Source organism: Symphodus melops, assembly GCF_947650265.1.
Source record: "Symphodus melops genome assembly, chromosome: 12".
NCBI classification, from domain to species: Eukaryota; Metazoa; Chordata; class Actinopteri; order Labriformes; family Labridae; genus Symphodus; species Symphodus melops.
This window is the reverse complement of record NC_136702.1, coordinates 11613642-11632418: the sequence shown is the minus strand read 5'-3', so window position 1 is coordinate 11632418 and position 18777 is coordinate 11613642. Positions and strand designations below refer to the sequence as shown.

Genomic DNA, 18777 nt, shown 5'->3' with positions numbered 1-18777 from the left:
TAGTGATTCAGAGATGAGTTTTTTTTCACCGGGGAGAAGAAGACACAAGCGAGACAAACTGATCTGTTTTCATCGTCAAACATCAGAGAATGTTGGCAGGGGGGCAGACATCATAAATGGTTCTGATTTTGGGAAATCTGTAAATGTAAATCTTTAATATAAACAGTTATGCAGATCAGTTTACAAAACAACACAGGACACACCCACTTATTGACCCACTGAGAACATTTAAGAAGAAGAAAACACCTGGAGAACTTCCTCCAGTGAGCCTGAGAGCGCATCCATGACTCTCTGTCGTGTACCAAGACCAGGCACCATGTCCACCTGCTGTACGCTTGGAGCAGCTTTATTTATCAGTAGTGACGGAGATTTCTGCACCTTATGCTTGCAGCAGATGTCTCTCATCGCTGAGCTTGATCGAGATCACAGACCATCTAATTAGCTGCATTGATAGCCAAACTGTTTTGTGTGGAATGTTGAGAAATGTACAGATGTCCATTCCTCCCAGCATGAAGCTCTCTGTAACGTACTTGCTGTCTGAGATGAAGTGACCGGACATGAGAAGGTGACACACTGCCAAACAATACACTTAGCATAGTGAGCTAAAAAAAGACAGAAATGGCGGGCCAAAAATAGTGACACTTACTGGCAGGAATTCTCCGTCTTCCATAAAGACTGTAAACAGTTTTGGCTTACACATATGTTTGCTCATGGTTGTTTATGTGCAGATGAGTTCAAAGGTGTATGCGTGTCAATCTGGATTTAATTTTTGATATTTACATCTATCACATCTAAATAGCTGCTGAACTCTACTTTAGTGTTTCCATTTCCATATATTCTCTCTCATTCCTGTGTTAGCTGTGTGCGTCCATATGGTTTATCTCCCACTCTTGTCACTTTCACTGTATGTTTTTATCTGTAGCACAAGCGTGGCTTAATCTCACACTGGAGTAAAACCAACATTTTATCAAGTAGCTATTTGAATCATCTATTCCGCTCTCTTTCTTCATGCATGTGTGAATCCCCCTCTTATCACTATTATTTATTGTGTCTCTCTCTCTCTCTCTCTCTCTCCTTTTTCCTGAAGGCTAACCATGAACTCCTATCCCTTGTTTTAGCTGTAACGTCATGACATGATGCAGACATCTGGTGTGTGTGGAAATTCTGTCATAAGGGTTCAATCTTCTGACAATCCTCAAACTACCTCTGCCTTATTGTTTGATGGGCTCAATCCCTGGGCTTCAGCGTCCATATTGTTATAACCATCAGACTGTGTGTGCGTTTCTGGGTGGATTTAAGTATGAGCAGGGGAATAGTTTAAATGTCATGTATGACAAAAGGGGTCGACATGATTCTTCTTCCGTGCTGCCGTCACAGGTCAGAGATGTGAGAGCGCATGTTTGTTTATATGTAGGTCTTCCTCTACGCCATCATGCAGAGTGAATTTCACAGACTGCGACACCAGTGTCAACGCACATTCGAAATCAACATGTAACGGATAAAATGACGGTAGCTCTGGGTTACGGTGCCGTTGCAGAATCCCAATCTGACGAAGGCTTCAGTTTGTCACTCAGATTTATCAGTAATTTGGTAGTTTGTTGTTTTAAGCAGATTGCAGGATGATCTTTCTAACTTCATGAGGACTCTGCCTCCTGACACAAGCCTGTGCCAGATCTCATTATGTTCTGTAAGTAATTGTGCTAAAGGTCTGAAGTAACGTTTTTTTTTTTCATCAGATAAATGTTTCAAATGTTATCAATTGGAATTGCACTACTTTCTCAAAAGGCAGCTCAGCAGGCTAATTATAATATCACATGTTTGGGGAATATACAGTATGACTTAAAAAAACAAAGGTAATGACAGGGATAGAAAAAGTTCAATTTTTTTCATTGACTGGTCTACTGTTAAACTACACAGGCAAGATCTTGGAGTTTTAGACTTTTACTCAATGTAAAGTTTGACCTCTGTTGTATCTTATTACAGATTCAGCATTACCATTCCTGTTCTTCTGCTGTAAATGCTACTATTGCAAACTATCTATTTCCTGCTGCTGCCTCACATTAAAAGCATTCCACATGGACTCCCGAGAAAGCTCTGACTAAAGAGCAGCTGCTGGGAGCACCTTTTATTTGTCTCAGAGATAAGCAGTGCTGTGGTAGCTAAACGATTGTCCAATAAAAATGAGTTTAACAACAAGATTTCTACTAGGCTACTACAGTACACTGTTTTTGTTGGATTGGGTTGGAAATACAAGATTATACGGCTCCTGTAAACTGCAGGTTTTTACTATGCTAACAAAATAATTCCATAATCTATTATGGTAATACAATAACAATGTCACTCTTGAATGTTAATTTCCAATATATTTCACATATCTCCATCGATTCTCGAGCTTACTTATTGTATTTGCTATAGTAACACAAGATGTGATGAAGCTTCCCCAAAGCAATGCAAGGGTATTCCAGCCACATGAAGAAATGTCCTGATATTAAGGAAACCGTTTTCCTCCTCCCTACCACTGCAGTCAAGCTTCACATTTCCACAGCTGAGGGGAGGAGAGCAGTGGAGGGTATAAAGCAGCACTTAGGGGGAGGGGAGAGGAGAGCATATCTACAATGTGAAGGGAGATTTCAGTGTCCTCGGGGGAACATTTGAGAGTAGGTGTGAAAAGTAGGCTGGTCTTAGTGCTATACAGTGACTAAACTTCCACAGACGGGTCACAAAAGAAGCTTACAGCTGGTCTGTGTAAAAAGCGAGTGTGGGTGTGCGAGTGTAAGTGACCATGTTAATGGCCATTACATGGTCAAACTAAGGATAGCAAGGCCAGGATCCTGCCCTCTGGCTTGAATAAATCTAGTACAAGGCAATATAAGTGTTGGTGAGTAAAAGGTATTTCAAAATTATGCAAAGGTCTGTGCATGTGCAGTTTTTCTGTACACAAAACACCCTGTGTGTCCTATGAGTGGCATGATGCAGTGCTGGGCAAGAGAGCTGTGCAAGTAGCCTTGGTCAGGCTACATAATTAATCAAACACTGATTATTATTATTATTATTATTTTTTTTACAAAACTCCCATATTGGATAAAATGTCACCATGGCTAAATATCCCATGTTGAAGTGGTGCTTATCTCCCTGTGTGGGCTGGAAATATGGCCGTACCTTATAGCCGGGTTGTATTTATGAGTACTGGAATGAACTAAGTCTCTATTTTGTAACTGCTTGTGAGCTCACATTTCTATTTAGAATTAGCTTGTTTGTGCTGCGTTAAGCTTCTATTTAGTTACAGCATTAACCTACATACTACGATTAAGCACAACACTATTGGAGCAGGCTGTCTGACTGTCAACCTGCCTTCCTTATGTTGTCACATTTGTCAGATCTGTCAATAGTAGCAGTTGTAAAAAATAAAAGCTCTCTATGATGACACTGAATACCTGACCCTCTTCTGCCCTCTCTCTCTCTCTCTCTCTCTTTTTGTAATGTGTGTATGAGCAGGAGCTGCAGTTTGAGCGGCTAACCAGGGAGCTGGAAGTGGAGAGGCAGATTGTGGCCAATCAGCTGGAAAGATGCAGACTCGGGGACGAGTCGCCAGGCGCTGGTAGCAGCAGGTAATGAGAGGATGAACACACACACACACACAAATGAACACACTCAGATCCGCAATCCAACACATGGCTTTTCCATCCTTCACAGCAGTGGTCATATTCCATCCTTCACAGCAGTGGTCATATTCCATAGTGTAACCTTATGGCATAGTGTTGCAGCGACTCAGTGTGCTGAAATCTAATCTGGACAGGATGTAAATCTAACATATTTCCTTCTTATCTCAGTGTTTCCTAAATAGACAGATTTGTGCCAGAATCTGAACTGGCTTATAGTTGTGAAAATATACAACTTTGTAGGAAAAATATCAAGCCTATGTTTTTCACTGTCAACACGTGTATGAGTGATATTGAAGTATTGTTTGCTCAGTGAAGCACTGCTTATCAGTGGAGAAGGAGTATGGAGCCTCTGAGTTTGTTCAAAAACTCATTCTCACTTCATCAGCTAAGACACAAGCTGGCCTGATCCTCACACCTCAGTGAGCACACATTCTGTCCCGGCTGATCTGGCTCTGTCATGTGAGGTTCATTTGTACAGTTCAACACCTCACACAGTATCCCTATGGGCTTCACTGACGCACAGTGAAGAAGGGTTGACTCCACATTTATAGTGATAGTTTATGTTATTTGTCAAGATGCAGAAGGTTGGAAGATGCAGTGGAATATAGAAACAGCATTGTAGTGCATGAAGCAGTGAGGAGTATTTTCAAAGATTCATGCATCACTGTTTTCAGTTATAGTTGCACTTATTTAAGAAGTACAATTTGAATCATCTTTTAGGGCTGTTTAAAGTGTAATACTAAGAAGTAGCAAGGGAAATTACAAAAGAGGTTAATAGACTGTGACATTTCAGAGATTGCTTTATGGTCAGATTATTCAGGCTCTATTAATAAAAAATGTTCTATGTTGTCGCTTCTACTTACTTGCTTCAGTCAAGGCCAGTTTCTGGTGGCACAGCATAGTACTCCTAATGTGTTGATATTTAACTTTCTATTTAGAAACCTGAGCATGTATGCATCACTCTTATGTCATGTGTTACCCAATACATCGACAATGATAACACATTAATTTATTATTATGAGGGTGTGACGGTAAGCAGTGTTCCCCTAGATTTACAGCTTTTGGGGGTCGGAGCAGCCGGACACAAACACTCAAAGGAATCTTGGCGTTCCTGCGTTTTTTTTTATTGACAGCTGTCCTGTTCTATCGGACGGTCTCCTTAAAATGACTTTAGTTGTGATCTGGCGCTATATAGAAAACTAAACAAAATTAACTTGGGTGGTTAGTATGTGCGCCCCATGTATGACGGTCGTATCCTCCAAGTGGGCTGCCTGGGTTCGAATCTGACCTGTTGCTCCTTTCCTGTATGCTATTCCCAACTCTCTTTTCCTGATCTCCAACTCTATCTACCAGCTTGTCTCTAAAATAAAGGTAGACCAAACACAAAAATAAATCTAAATATATTTAAAAACAGTGGATCATAATGAACTCAGCCCCTCTGTAGGGTTGTTTGTATCACAATTGTAGTTAGCTATACAGTAGCCTAAATTGTGGTATCATCCATTGGCAAGTAAGACGGTCACTGCACCAACATGTAATTATAATTTTAACATAATAAACAACAACAGTGCAATCTCACTTGAAGGTTTAATGTTAGTGAAACCATCAGAATGTCAGTTAAACTTGTTTTTGAATCCTGTTGGTATCTGAGTGGGATGCAATACCAACTCATACTCAAGTCTAAGTATTGGAAAAGTTATTGAAAGAAAAAAAAAAATGATACTGTAACATTTCTTTCGCCCAGAGATTCTGCATCGAGGATGTGTAATAAACTAAGACTCTCAGAAGTCATAGCTTGAACCCACGGTACAATGTGTCCTATCCATGACACATGAAAATCTACATTTTGTATGAAGAAGTGCACGAATGGTCCCCTAAGATGTTTTCTGATCACTGTTCCCAGCTGCAACAGTTGTAAAATAGATCATGATATTTCTAGGCACATGGCATTTGTCTGAACAGTGGCTGTAATGGCTCTGATCTCTTTTGATAATAAGTACTATGCCCTTATACAATGCGTTCATGCACTCCAGCCTGCATCCTCGCAAAAAGCAACCACCTACTACCGGCATTTTGCTGTACTCAGGCGTAAGAGTGTCCATTTCCCCTTTTTCTGTTTTTAGAATGGCGAAGGGTCACAGCTATAGAACAACTTCAAGTGCTGTTAAAAAGGTCCAAACAACAGCTCTCTGAAAATATACACAGCCTAGCTATTTACTTTTTCATTTCCTCTTATGCCGTATTTCAGACCTCAGTTACATTGTATATTCAACCATAAAACACATGTGGAGATAGAGACATAAATCTTTGTGTCTTTTCTGAAATCATTATTTGTTTTTTTCATTTTGTTCGAGTCTGCCTGTCTTGTAAAATAAGCACACTTTCATAGCCACATAAAGACAGTCATGTGTTGCATTGCGATGTTATGTACAAGAGGTAACCATGCTCAGGCCCAGTTAGTCCTGGAGCCGTGTGAATGCAGGCCAATGGGAGATACTGCCAAGGGGAGGAGACTGCTAGTAAGTACAGTACTGGGAAAACTTTGCCTAATGGTGGATGGAGTGCTGGAGTCTGTCAATTGCAAACCTCATCGTTCAACAACAGTGCAGCTTTCATGTAAGCAAACACTTGTCACCACAAGTATCAGGATTAAGACAGCAAATGTTCAGCTTTTTTATTTAACCTTATAACTGTTTACAGATGAGGTTACCTATATTCGTGCATTTGGTTTAAACTCAACAAATGTTCCACAGTTTACCTCTGCTTGCTGATTATTATTATTATTCTTTTTTTTAATAATATATTTTTTTAATTTATACAACTTCATGGAGTTGAGTATTTTTCTTTCGCCTTATTTCCTGTTGCCACGGAGATCCCAGTACTTACCATGTCATGGTTCTCTGGCACAAAAATGGCCTGAGAGGCCTCTGTGAACAATAGAACCTTATCTTTGTGATGCACTTTTTTTTTTAAATTCGGTTCAATTTACAAGTAAAGTTTTCCATGTCAATAATGTCAAAGAAATCAATTGCTGCTGAAAGATGCTGCATAATGTCATTTGTTTTAGCACATGTAAACACAGCCTATCTCTCTCTCTCTGGGGGACTTGTAGCCGTCAGCCACCTGCTAGGGACTCTAAAAGAAACATGTAACACCACTTTCACACCTTTTGTAAAGCCAGAGGAGCAGAAATAAAATGGCTGTCACTGGAAATTTGTGTGTGAATGGAGATTAACTTTAACCATTGAGCTCACACTGCTCGGCTCAATAGCTCAGCTGGACGACAGCAGAGGTGAAAGAGCAGTGAAGGGTTCTGATGGGAGTCATTACATTTCACGACACCTCCACAGTTGACCACCGCCTTCATTTCTTCAAGAACACTGAGGGGGTGGGTCATTTAACTTGACCTCTGGCAAAACTACTAAAACATGCAACCTCCACCCAGCCAGAGGGGTAGATGGGATATAAAGTGTCCTGTCAGGGTTAGGTCTATTGTTTATCAGCAGCAGCAGTTTTACAGTCACTTTAAACTGCCTTCTTCCAGCCAGCCGGTCGGCTAGCAGCAGGCATGGTGCATCATCGTTATGGTAGCCATTCTTCAACTTCATCTGCTGTGGTTCAGTGGAGCAAAACTTTCCCAACTTCCTCTTTTTAATTGCCTCTGTGCTCATTAAAATTCTGACAGCCGTGCTTCTTGAAGCTCATTGAGTGTCACCTTAGATGGAAAAATAGCAGCATTTGCAACATCAGGTGCTTGGTAGTAATAGCCAGATAATAGTGGATACTCTGGATAGTTAAAAGAAATGGTTGGAAACACTGCTGCGTGGTCTCCCGCTCGGCCTTCATCAGTCATATAATGAGCTTCTGTGAATAAAACTTCCTTTGAGAAAGTGTTTGGATTCCTGTTGGTCAGAAAGTATTTTTTGATTTTTAGACACGTACGTTTTTAGACGCATACGTTTTTAGGCACATACGTTTTTAGGCACATACGTCCATGGATTATAAATATTAGGTGACTATAAATATGGCACGAAATGAATAAAGTTGATTTTCTTAATATGATCTACATGTCATCAGCATCAAATACCAGACATCAAATGGTAAATATGTTTTTTTAATTGAGATTTGTCATGAATAAATGTTTGGTGAGACAAACCAGAAGTACTGTGTTAGACTGAATATGCACCTCATTCAGTTTCAGAAGAAAAGCTTTCAATCATCTAAGAAGCTGAAGGGTGAAATTAGGAAGAGAAAATACATAAAGCATAAACTGTCTAATTCTTTTCCTGACTTTCACACCGCCTCTTCTTAACCTCTACACCAGGACTGAGTGACTTTCCCTTCTTATGCACATCTGAAAAGATCTAAATCTTGGATTTATTATTCTTTGGTAAAGCGTTCCTTATAAACTTTAGTCCTACAAGTATTGTTGAAGACATTAAATCAGGTAGTACACCTTTCACTGATGGTAAAGTATCCATCAGTATAGCTTATCTCATTCATACACATTCATGCTCCTATGATGAAGCAGCGAGGTCAACACTGAGTTAAGTGTCTTGCCAAAGGACACAGTACATGTTGCAGGGGATCGAACCCCCAACCCTCAGATTGAGAGACTGCTGACTCTACCAACCAGCCATAGAAGGGCAGCTTAATAGATACATTCCTGTGTATTTATATAGTTGTTTAATATGTTTAATGTTAGTTAGACCATCAGAATGTCAGTTAAACTTGTTTTTGAATACTGTTGGTATCTGAGTGGGATGCAATATCAACTCATACTCAAGTCTTAGTATTGGAAAAGTTATTGAAAGAAAAAAAAAGATACTGTAACATTTCTTTCGCCCAGAGATTCTGCATCGAGGATGTGTAATAAACTAAGACTCTCAGAAGTCATAGCTTGAACCCACGGTACAATGTGTCCTATCCATGACACATGAAAATCTACATTTTGTATGAAGAAGTGCACGAATGGTCCCCTAAGATGTTTTCTGATCACTGTTCCCAGCTGCAACAGTTGTAAAATAGATCATGATATTTCTAGGCACATGGCATTTGTCTGAACAGTGGCTGTAATGGCTCTGATCTCTTTTGATAAGTACTATGCTCTTATACAATGCGTTCATGCACTCCAGCCTGCATGGTGGTATTTATATACCAATGCTCTGTATCAAGGTGTAAGCAAAATGAGAAAAACATGGTTAATTTGTGGAATATATTCAAAGTGTGATACTTCATTACAAACTATCCATGCGTCTAGTATCGATATGCTGATATTACCATGTGAAAACCAACGCTCAACTATCAATCAAAAACCAAACCAAAGCTGACTTTCGATGGACTGTTTCCTCCAGAACCCCCTCTATAGATGTCGTAGCGGACATTTTCTTTCCTAGCAACAGAAAAATGGCAGGAATAAACATTCCTCTCACAGCCTGCTCCTCCATATGGTGGGATGGGAAACTTCCAGGACCGCAGGGTTCACCAGTATAACTCAAGCTGACTGATGGAGCAGCTTTCTTGCTGCCAGAAGCACCCGTCCCTGTTATTTTTTTCAAAATGTGTCACACGTTACCAAAGAAGGATTAAGAACCTAAAAAAACCGTCAATGGCATGAGAACAGCACATAAGTTACCATACACAAAGTAGCCACCATTTTTAAAATAAGACCAAGCCGGCATTAGGGAAATTAAAAGATGAAGATAACGTGCAGAATCAGAAATATCTTTTGGGGGGGGTTTTTGCGCTATTGTCTTTAGTGTCATTGTCGTTTTAACTTTCCACTGAGTATGATATTTCATCGATCCAGGTCCTTCTTGTTTACATTGCTTGGCATCCAAAGTGTTGTGGATGAGGCATTCTTCAAAACTGTAGCCTCGTTGAATTGCCAGTTCAAAGCATATATCCCAATAACATCTTGCCTTCAGTATAGTTGTCACAGGGAAGGTTACAGGGATGAAACAGGACCACTGTAAGCTGGTGGACCCATTGGGGGAAAACAGTTCTTGTACAGTGTACATGTCAGAGTGTGTCTGTTTGTGAAGCTACCATTGTTTTGTTGCACACCGTGCTTCCGCAAAGCCGAACTGCAATGTTCAATCACAGACTGGGACAGCAATATTACGCCGCTGTGGAAACATGATGAAAGCACAAAGGTGTAACGACAACAGTGCGTCTTGATGGCGCTTGCAGCTTAAACATAATCAGTGTGGCCTGATTATTTTTCTTTCTCTTGTGACTGCTTAGCTCTATCATGGAATTCACAATAGTGTGCATGTTAAGATACGGTGATGTAGAACAGTGTGGATGATCTGTATTGGTGAAAAATAGCTCAGTCCCATACGTATTGATTGGTGCTCAAAAAAATACTTGCTGTCACCAGTGACACATTTTGGTCTTGTTAAACAAATGATGGACTCTGCATCTGTGGTGTAAATGTTTAATCTGCTCTGTACTCTCCGCCTCGAGCTGCTGCATCTCAAACACAATGATTATAAATGTGTATCGCTGTGACCCTTTTGTGAAATGCCCAAGGAAACAGAACATGTATATTCCAGATTATTTCCCTCACTCTCACTATTTGCTCCATTTCACTGCGCTGTGTCTGGTTCATTTAATATATATATATTCACATCTCCATTTCTTGTTTTTTCTGCACACAGCTCGTCTGAGAAGTCCCTGCCCTGGAGGACTGCAGGTATGTCAAGTCTAATACTACTACGTATAATGTCATTTGAAAAAAAGGGGGTTTTCTTCATTTTTGATCATGTGCACATACATTCATGTCATACGTTCATATCATTCATATGTATATGGTATCCTCTCATGCTCCCTGATTGGTTGGCGTACTCAGACATAGAACATACCCCAACACCTTAGTCTGTGCTTGGGCATAGACGTACACAGTAGACAGCGCTACTTTACTGACTTTGTGACTAAGCACACATCTCCTAAGTGTTTCAGGAACAAGGAAGTGCACCGTGCTTGAGCGTGACTCGGAGCACTCACAGTCACACTCATCAAACAAACTGGACTTTTGGATGAAGCATGCTTAGGCACGATATGGACTGTTAGTGTGAGTGAGCTCTAATAGGCCAGGCCAATAACCACAGTTCAACATAAAACACTCGTGCTCACACACTTTCTTTAATCTTTATGAGTGCTACTGTAAATGGTCAGACTAAGCCGTTGGTTGGCTATCAGAGCGATTGAACAGTGGAAGTTCAGTTAAGCTTTATTGATAAGCTACGTGATTTTAAATTCTTATTTCGTTCTGCCAGAATGGACTCGTGTGTGTAATACAAATATATTTTACATTTCTATAATCAGTGCTAACATGAGCCCTTTCAACCAGGCGTACAGTAACGAACAGCCCACGGCACTTTCTTGATTTTAATAGTTATCAGAGCTTTTTCCGCCCACTCACACACAACAACATCAGTAATGGAGGCTGACGAATCTATGTCAGATCGCTTTGGTCTGTGTTTGTTCAGTCCACATTCTTGAAGGTTCTTCAGCACAGAATAGAACAGATAATGAATTGGATTTACTAATGTATTTTATGGCTTATTAATTGCATTGTGAAACTTAGCATATATCTGAAATGGTCATTAGTCATTTACTGTCGATCCCGACACAAAAGCCTGTTGGGGGTTATAGATGTACATATGCAGTGGGAATATTAATAGTACAAACTTTTCTTATTTGCTACTGGCTCTCCATTTCCTTGCTGGATGTATTTCATTAGTGTGGGAACACAGCCTGGGACTAATCACAATCGTTGTTTTTGCGTCCTATTGATTTCTCGTTGTACTGTAAATGATAAATGATAGTCAGACGTTGCAGTGTAGTTTTTCCTATCTAAATGAATTAAAAACTAACTGTGTGGCACAGAGCGTAAAGGGCTCCATTGTCTGCTAGGCTTATAGTCACTGTACGTCTCCTCTGTCTGAGTTCGGGATTGAAGTGTTACTGTGGCAACAAGCCTTTCAGCCTCAGGAAATGTCAATGCAGTCACACCTCATATACATGGAAAGAAAAAGACAAACATCTCAGAATGAAAGTTTTTTTTCTATTTTAGTCCACTTTTTCTTGCTGCTCATTCTTTTTCAGAAATGCATGCTGTCAGTTTAACATTGTCAAAAGCCCCACGTCATGTATTTAAAAACATATATCATATTCAGCATGTTGCAAGATGTGTGATAGCACAGTTTTGAGATTTTAATATGAACTTTTACCTTTAGAATTGACCATGTTATGAAGTGAAAAGGAGTTTTGGTAGTTATGATGATAGGTCGCTTACCAAAACACCTGCAGAGTCCTCCACTGGTCAGTTAGTTCCACTGGATTCTCTTCTCTTCATATTTCTCTCCAGCTCCATGTATGCCTGATACAGCTCTCGATTTAAGTACTGTCATGAATATGTAATTTTCTTTCTTAACAAAGTTATAAAGATGCTTAATTATTCATATTCCTTATAGTTAATGACATGACAGACTTGAACCATTTAAATCAAAAATGGGGGGGGGGGGGGGGGGGCACAGAAACAGCCTGCTCTGCGCAGGACCTAAATAGAAGCATTAATAGGCGTGCTGATATACAGGATAGGACAGGATTTTCAGCTAGACCCTTCACAGACTGGTTTTGGATACCTCTGAGACTTATTTACGCTTGTTAAAAAGGAGGATGATATGTGACCTTTAATTTATTGGCAAGCCAGCCTGTTGGAGAAAAATCTCTTAGGAGAGACTAACTTTTAATCAAAGAAAATGACTGAGTCATAATCTCATCAGTAATATTTAAAACATTGAATTATTACACGCAGGGGCTGTATTTTTTTGTTGCCTAAATCCTCTGCCATTCGTTGATAATTGAAGCCTGCCATTTTTAATCTTTAGTGGGTTGAGGAAAAAAGGGCCTCTGTCCTCCCTCCTTCTTTCTGTCTCCCTCTCTTCCTGCTCCTCCTCTGTTCTGGCTTTCTGGCATCTCATTTATCAAACCGGGTCAAGGCCCAGTATAAAACCCCTGTGGTCTGAAACGACATGCTGAGTGCCAGGCACAGAGTTGCTGCCAGAATGAAAAGAGAAAAAAGACATTTTCAGTTATGTCATTATTAAGTCTTAAGGACACAAAAAGGTTGATTTTCACAGAAGGTTTTATTTTACTGTACATACTTTAAAACATTACTATTAGCTCCTACATTGGATTTCAAATTGAATCTTTTTAATTGCCTGGCACCACTAGTGTTTCTAAATGTATTTTTGCACTATTTAAAATGTCTGTTTTCATACCATCATGGTTAAGTTTAAAATGCATGAAACAAAATTGGAGAAATTAAAGCGAATCTCAAAGCATGGAAGTAGTGTGAATCTTTCATGGCTTTATTATGATGCAACAGCCTCTCGAAACAGACGGGGGCCGTTTCTTTCACAACTCACGAGGGCCACCCTCAGATCTTGTGAGGTGGGAGTGCAAGATGTTAAGTTGTCAGACACACTAGACTGATGAGTCAACAGGCCTGCATGTCCACAGATCTATTCATCAGGTCTGCTTAGGCTAAAAGGCAGCTTCTTCATGAGTTTCAGCTCTCAGTATCACACCGGCTAAGTAGACCCTGGCAGCCGATGTCGGCCTCCCTGTTCCCCTCCACTTGCTGCCCATTGTTCTAGTGATTGCGGAGTAACTCATTGACAGTGGTCACGCTTAACTAGATTGTGATTATGTGGACGCATTGTTCTTTGTGGCATTAGAGGACTAATTCCAGTTTCTGTTCGACACGCTGGTCGTTGTCATGCATGAGGAGTGCTGGATGTCGAGAAATGTAGAGCAGCTGAACCATTTGGAACATGGCTGTATAGACGTTTAAGTGACGTGCTGCCAAATTTGCCTCTAAAAATGAGTATGGCAGTATAATTGAATGATTCCAACTTTGCACAAGCAGGAAACTAGTGTTGCAGAAATCATCGTCTGGTAATGTTCTCTCTCAATCTCATATGTTGTTTACTCCTGCAAAGATAGTTCTTCTTTCCAAAGCCACAACTTTATAAACACGCCAGACTTAATGCTCTATCTCTGTGTCTGATTCCCCTTTCTGCTGTCTTCCCAGATGCCTCAGCCTTGGGGGACACCAAGTCTCGGATGACTGACAGTTCCCAGTCGCCCAGCTACCGCATCAGGACCGAGTCAGAGCAGGTGTCTCTGTACTCCCCGGAGCAGTCCTCCCTCCATGAAAGTGAGGGTCTGTTATCGCCTTCTGTCCATCTTCTGCTGTCTGCTTTTTTTCTTCAACTCAAAGCTTTGTTTTGTGATCGCAGTGCTTTTCAACTTAATTCATAGGGCAAATCTTCAACTACAAATCTTTTCTTCCCTTCTCTTTTAATGATAAAGAAAGCCTGTTGTACTTTTGTCTCGTCCATACTGATACCTGTCAGTTTGAGTGTCACTGATAACAACTGACCTCTCAGCACAGCTTATAAAAGGCCGAATGATGTACAGTAGTACACTGAATCATGGAGTGACAGAATAGTTCCCTGCTGTCATTATTAATGCTGTCAAGGTTAAGGTCATGTCTATTATGAAACCCTTCATGACTTGTCTCTCTCCCTTTCTCCCCCCCCCCCCCCCCCCCCAATCTTTCTGCTTTTTATTTTTGCCTGCCTTCCTCTGTCACTTTCTTTCAGGGTCCGCAGGGAATTCCCGCAGCTCGACTCAGATGAACTCCTACTCGGACAGCGGCTACCAGGATGCCAGCAGCGGCTATGTCAGCAGCCAGAACCTGGGGAAGGCTGAGCTGAGAATGCAGCACTCCTTCCCGAGCGCCGGCACTGGCACCCTGGGCAGGAACGCCAGGGCTGAGGGCCAGACTTCAACGCAGGTACTGCCAGCAACTGCACAAACAACATATTTCTGTTGTCGAGCTCAAAAATGCATCCATAAAAAAGGGGCTTTGATGACTCATGCGCGCATACAAACCGTTTTTTAATTAAGAATGAATTGTTCTCAACGTTCACAAGCTCAGGAAATGTAATTAAATCTTTGACCGTCAGCTTTTAATTCACAAGAACAATAGAGAAACACACACAAAAGTGCAGGAAGATTTCTTCTGTGAATGTAAAGATTAAAGGCACAGGAGGTACATAGGGAACACTGCAACATAATCATGCTTCACACAGCGATGTACACACAACCACTGAGAAACCAAATGGCACTGTGGCACACAGCAGAGTGGGTGGGGGGAGGAATAAATATGGCCTACAGTAAAGTCATGCCCTGTAATGAGTATGCTTATGTAATTCTGTGTTATTTAACATGTCAGTGCAAAAGTCAATACATGGCAGAGAATGAAACATGATTAAAGATGGTATATCTCTCTAAGGACTGAGCGTTACTGAATGGAGCCATATTTTTTATTTTTTATTTTTTTAATCGCCTGTTTGCACAACTACTATTTATTTATTGTGTATTGTTGTACTTTGTGGAATGTCTTAATTTGTCCTGTGTGTTTTTTATATTTTGGAGAAGCCAAAGACAAATTTCCACCACGGTGGACAATGAAGTCATCTAATCTAGTTGCTGTGCTCTCCTCTTGCAGGTTCCAGCAGTGACAGCAGCAGTGCCGGGCCGTGCTATGCGGAGGGTAAGCTCAGTGCCTTGTCGCTCTCACTCGCCAGCCTATGCCAGCAGTATATCCCCCTCCCGAGGCTCCCTGCGTACCCCGGTTGGCAGCGCATACGGCTCCCCCATCATAACGGAACCCAAACCCCTCTCCAGCATCTTCTCCACAACCTTGCCGTCTGCCCAGCGCACCAGTAGCACTGGCGTCGGGGGCAGTGGCTCACCCTACTCGACGCAAAAAAACTCCCCCGCTGCACTGCGACGCATGGGCTCCACAAACTCCCGATCAGGCAGTGCAAGCCGCACAACCTCACCCTATCAGGCATCGGCGGGTTCGTCATCAGGTCGCATGGGCTCGCCTCTGACAATGGTGGACAGCATCAACCCGCCACTGACGAAGCAGCCCACGCACTCATCGTCCCCGGTCAGGGCCAGTATGACTGCGGTGCCTCAGCATTACAGCTCCACTCTGCCCCGCTCCATGCTCCAAAACACCGACCCCTACGGACCCCAGAGTTATGACATTTATGAGAGGATGACACGACCTGACAGCCTAACAGGTACTCTAACACACGTCATTTAAATCTTATCAGCTAACACTGCTCTTAAACACACACACATACTCAAACTCTGTTAAGTACACGTCAACTTATGTCATTTATATAGCCTTCTGTATTATATATTTAAAAAAAAAGAGTCCCATTAAATTTTCTCTGAGAGAACATAAACTTACATAATGGTCTTTTCTTTTTCTAAAGGTGCCTTGTCATCATTAAGCACTGCGTGAATCACTTTGTGTCACATTAGGTTTGTGTGACTGAGGGTGGGTTTAATTGTAAGGGCATTGCTGCTGTCCAAAAAGAGCACAGTGCGCAATCCTAAATAGAGCCACCTCCATAAATATGTATATTGTATATTTTAGTATGGAAGTGATTGATGATCCCATGAATGAAATGAAACCACGAGAAGTGAGAATGTATTTAAAAACCCTGAAAACATGAAGAAACATTAACATAAAAATAATCAATAGTAATTCATACCTGTAATTTTGTTTCTTGCTATTAAGCTTCAGTACATCAATTTAGGCTGTAGGCTGTCAAATTAGGGCTTCATATATTCTTCTGAACTTCTTCAGGGGATAGTTTACTGACACAGGTTGTAAATATTTATTCAGTGATAAATATTTGTAGACATGTTGCTGGCTCAATGCTTGAATGAAAACTAGCTGTGCAGGAAGTAGTTGTCTGGGAGAGCAGCCAACACATCATTTCTGCAAGATGACAAATATCAGCTGCAAGAGAATCATAGATTGCTAATAATAGCAGGTTTTCCTGTCAGCAACAGAAGAAGAAACCAAATCAAGTATTTACCGTAGCCCATATGTCATTGGAAATGGAATAAATGTTAACTATGTCAAAAGTGTACAAATGTTACATTTTATATTTCCAGTCAATTCTGAAAATTGCGCTTCAGTTTGATTGTATCAAACTGAAGCGTCATGGTGAGAAGTTAAACAAGGAAATCAAAAACACATTTTGCTGCTGCTGTTTAGTTGCTTTCATTGTATTAAGTTTATTAAAAATATTCAAGCATTAGTTCTGTGGCTGCAATACAAGCTAATGTGCAGGGTCAGTAAGTGACAAGTATTTGAAACAACATCTATAACTTTTTAATATATGTGTGTGTGTATACACGTTGCGGCTTAATCTACATATATATATATGTAGATTAAGGCGCAACGTGGATAAGCTTCTTTAGAGTCTCCAGTTATGGATAAAAAGACACTGCTGTATCTTTGAGTTTTTCAGTTCACTTTAAAAAGTCTCAGATTGCTCAGCTGATGAGTCAAACGTAATACTCACCCTGCACTAAAATATTTCATTTTCTGAATGCAAACAGCTAGTACTCTCAGGATAAGGCAGGTCAAATGTTTTCAAATAAGAGCCTGACTTTTTTTTTTTATGCGAAATTATGGAATTTCAAACTTGCATTTAAAAATTCAATGAATCCAATAAACAATCTTTTTTTGTTTGACATTAGTAGTGTAATAAATAGGAAGGAAGACGAAATGTCATCAACACTGTGTGCCTTCCAAACCTTTTTTTTTTCCTTTTTTTTACAAGTACTTTATTGAGAATAAGTCTGAGGAGCGTATAAAGCTGCTCAATCCTCTGAGTGTTTATGGAGGCGTGTGATCAAGAACAGCTGAAACAATCATGAAGATAATAATTGGAGAACCTGCCTGAACCTGCTTGTCTTGTCTTCTTTTGATTTGGCACAAAGAAGCTGGAGCTAATGTTTCCTAGTCAAACAGGTAGTGTCCATAACTTGGACCGACCAATTTAGAGAGAAAGCAAGAGGCCAGCTTGTGCTTTGTCCTGAAGATACAAAAGTGACTTTGACAAACAATGAAAAAGACACATAACATAGCACATAACACTTTTCTTACTTCTGTTATAGGTAAAGGTTTTTCAGCTGAGCGAGGAAATGAGAAAAGTAATTTAAAACTGCCCATAGCAGGTTTAACCATAGAATCCAAGAACATTTTTGTTTGCCCTATTCAGCAGATCCCTGTATTATTGTTACAAGGTTAATGGACTGTTTTCTGCTTGACTTCCTGCTGCCTGGGGATATCCTCAGACGCCTTGGTAGATGATGAGGTTCAAGGTGAACACATTTTTTCTGTTTGACATCCTTTCAAATCATCCTCCGTGTGTTGTGTCTGCATGTTGATACTGCATGTGCACATTGGTGTTTTGTTTGGTCTCCGTCAAATATTGATCTCAAACCACTTTCAGTGCCATATACTGTATATCAAGCTACTTTGTTGTTAGTACCACTTTCTTCACGGTGGGGATAAAGGATGCAACAATACGTTCTGGGTACTTTGTTGAATTGGTTGTGATGACCCAGGTGGTTTCAGCTGTTTGGTATGCCATTCTTTTTAGTTTTAGGCAAATTTTACAAGAACAGCAAAGGGTTAAAAAAAAAAAAAAGGTACTACTAAAAGCACAAAAAGGGACGGCTGCTGTATGTTAGGATGTGTCTTAAACTTTGTGTGCTATTGCCAGCAATACGTTTTCTCACGACCACTCATGCCTTAGATACAGTCATATGCTCTTTACCAGACTTCAGAACTCAAACCATTTTTAAATCCAGGATGTTGCGTGACAGCTTGTTGTCAGAAATCCTCATTTTATGTGGATGCATTGACCTCCTCTCCGACGTTAATTTTCAGGCTCATTTGCAGGTTCTTGTTCGTCTGCAGTTATGTCCCGCTTCTTTGAGTAATGATGGCTTAAGAAGACACAAATGGGTCCTCAGTCTCCATCCTCCGAGCAAAGATAGACACCAGCCCAGTTCTCCTCTTTTTTTTTTTTTTTTTTTTTTTTTTTGTAAAAGAGCATCCTTTTCATGTCCTCCTTCTCCTCTACCACATTGTTCCTCCCTCCTATCCTCTCCTCTTCTTGATTCATGTCTCCCTTACTGTCTCTCATTTTGT

At 40.6% G+C, this 18777-nt stretch overlaps 1 protein-coding gene across 1 annotated transcript in view; it reads left to right on the top strand.

Annotated features, from left to right (window-relative positions):
- LOC306832363 (plakophilin-4-like) overlaps positions 1–18777 on the top strand; it is a 72112-nt gene that overhangs the window by 27014 nt on the left and 26321 nt on the right. The window contains 6 exon segments of the mRNA XM_079356980.1: positions 3496–3608; positions 10325–10359; positions 13768–13893; positions 14342–14535; positions 15253–15835; positions 17916–17942. Coding sequence (XP_079213106.1) covers positions 3496–3608; positions 10325–10359; positions 13768–13893; positions 14342–14535; positions 15253–15835; positions 17916–17942 — 1078 coding nt within the window.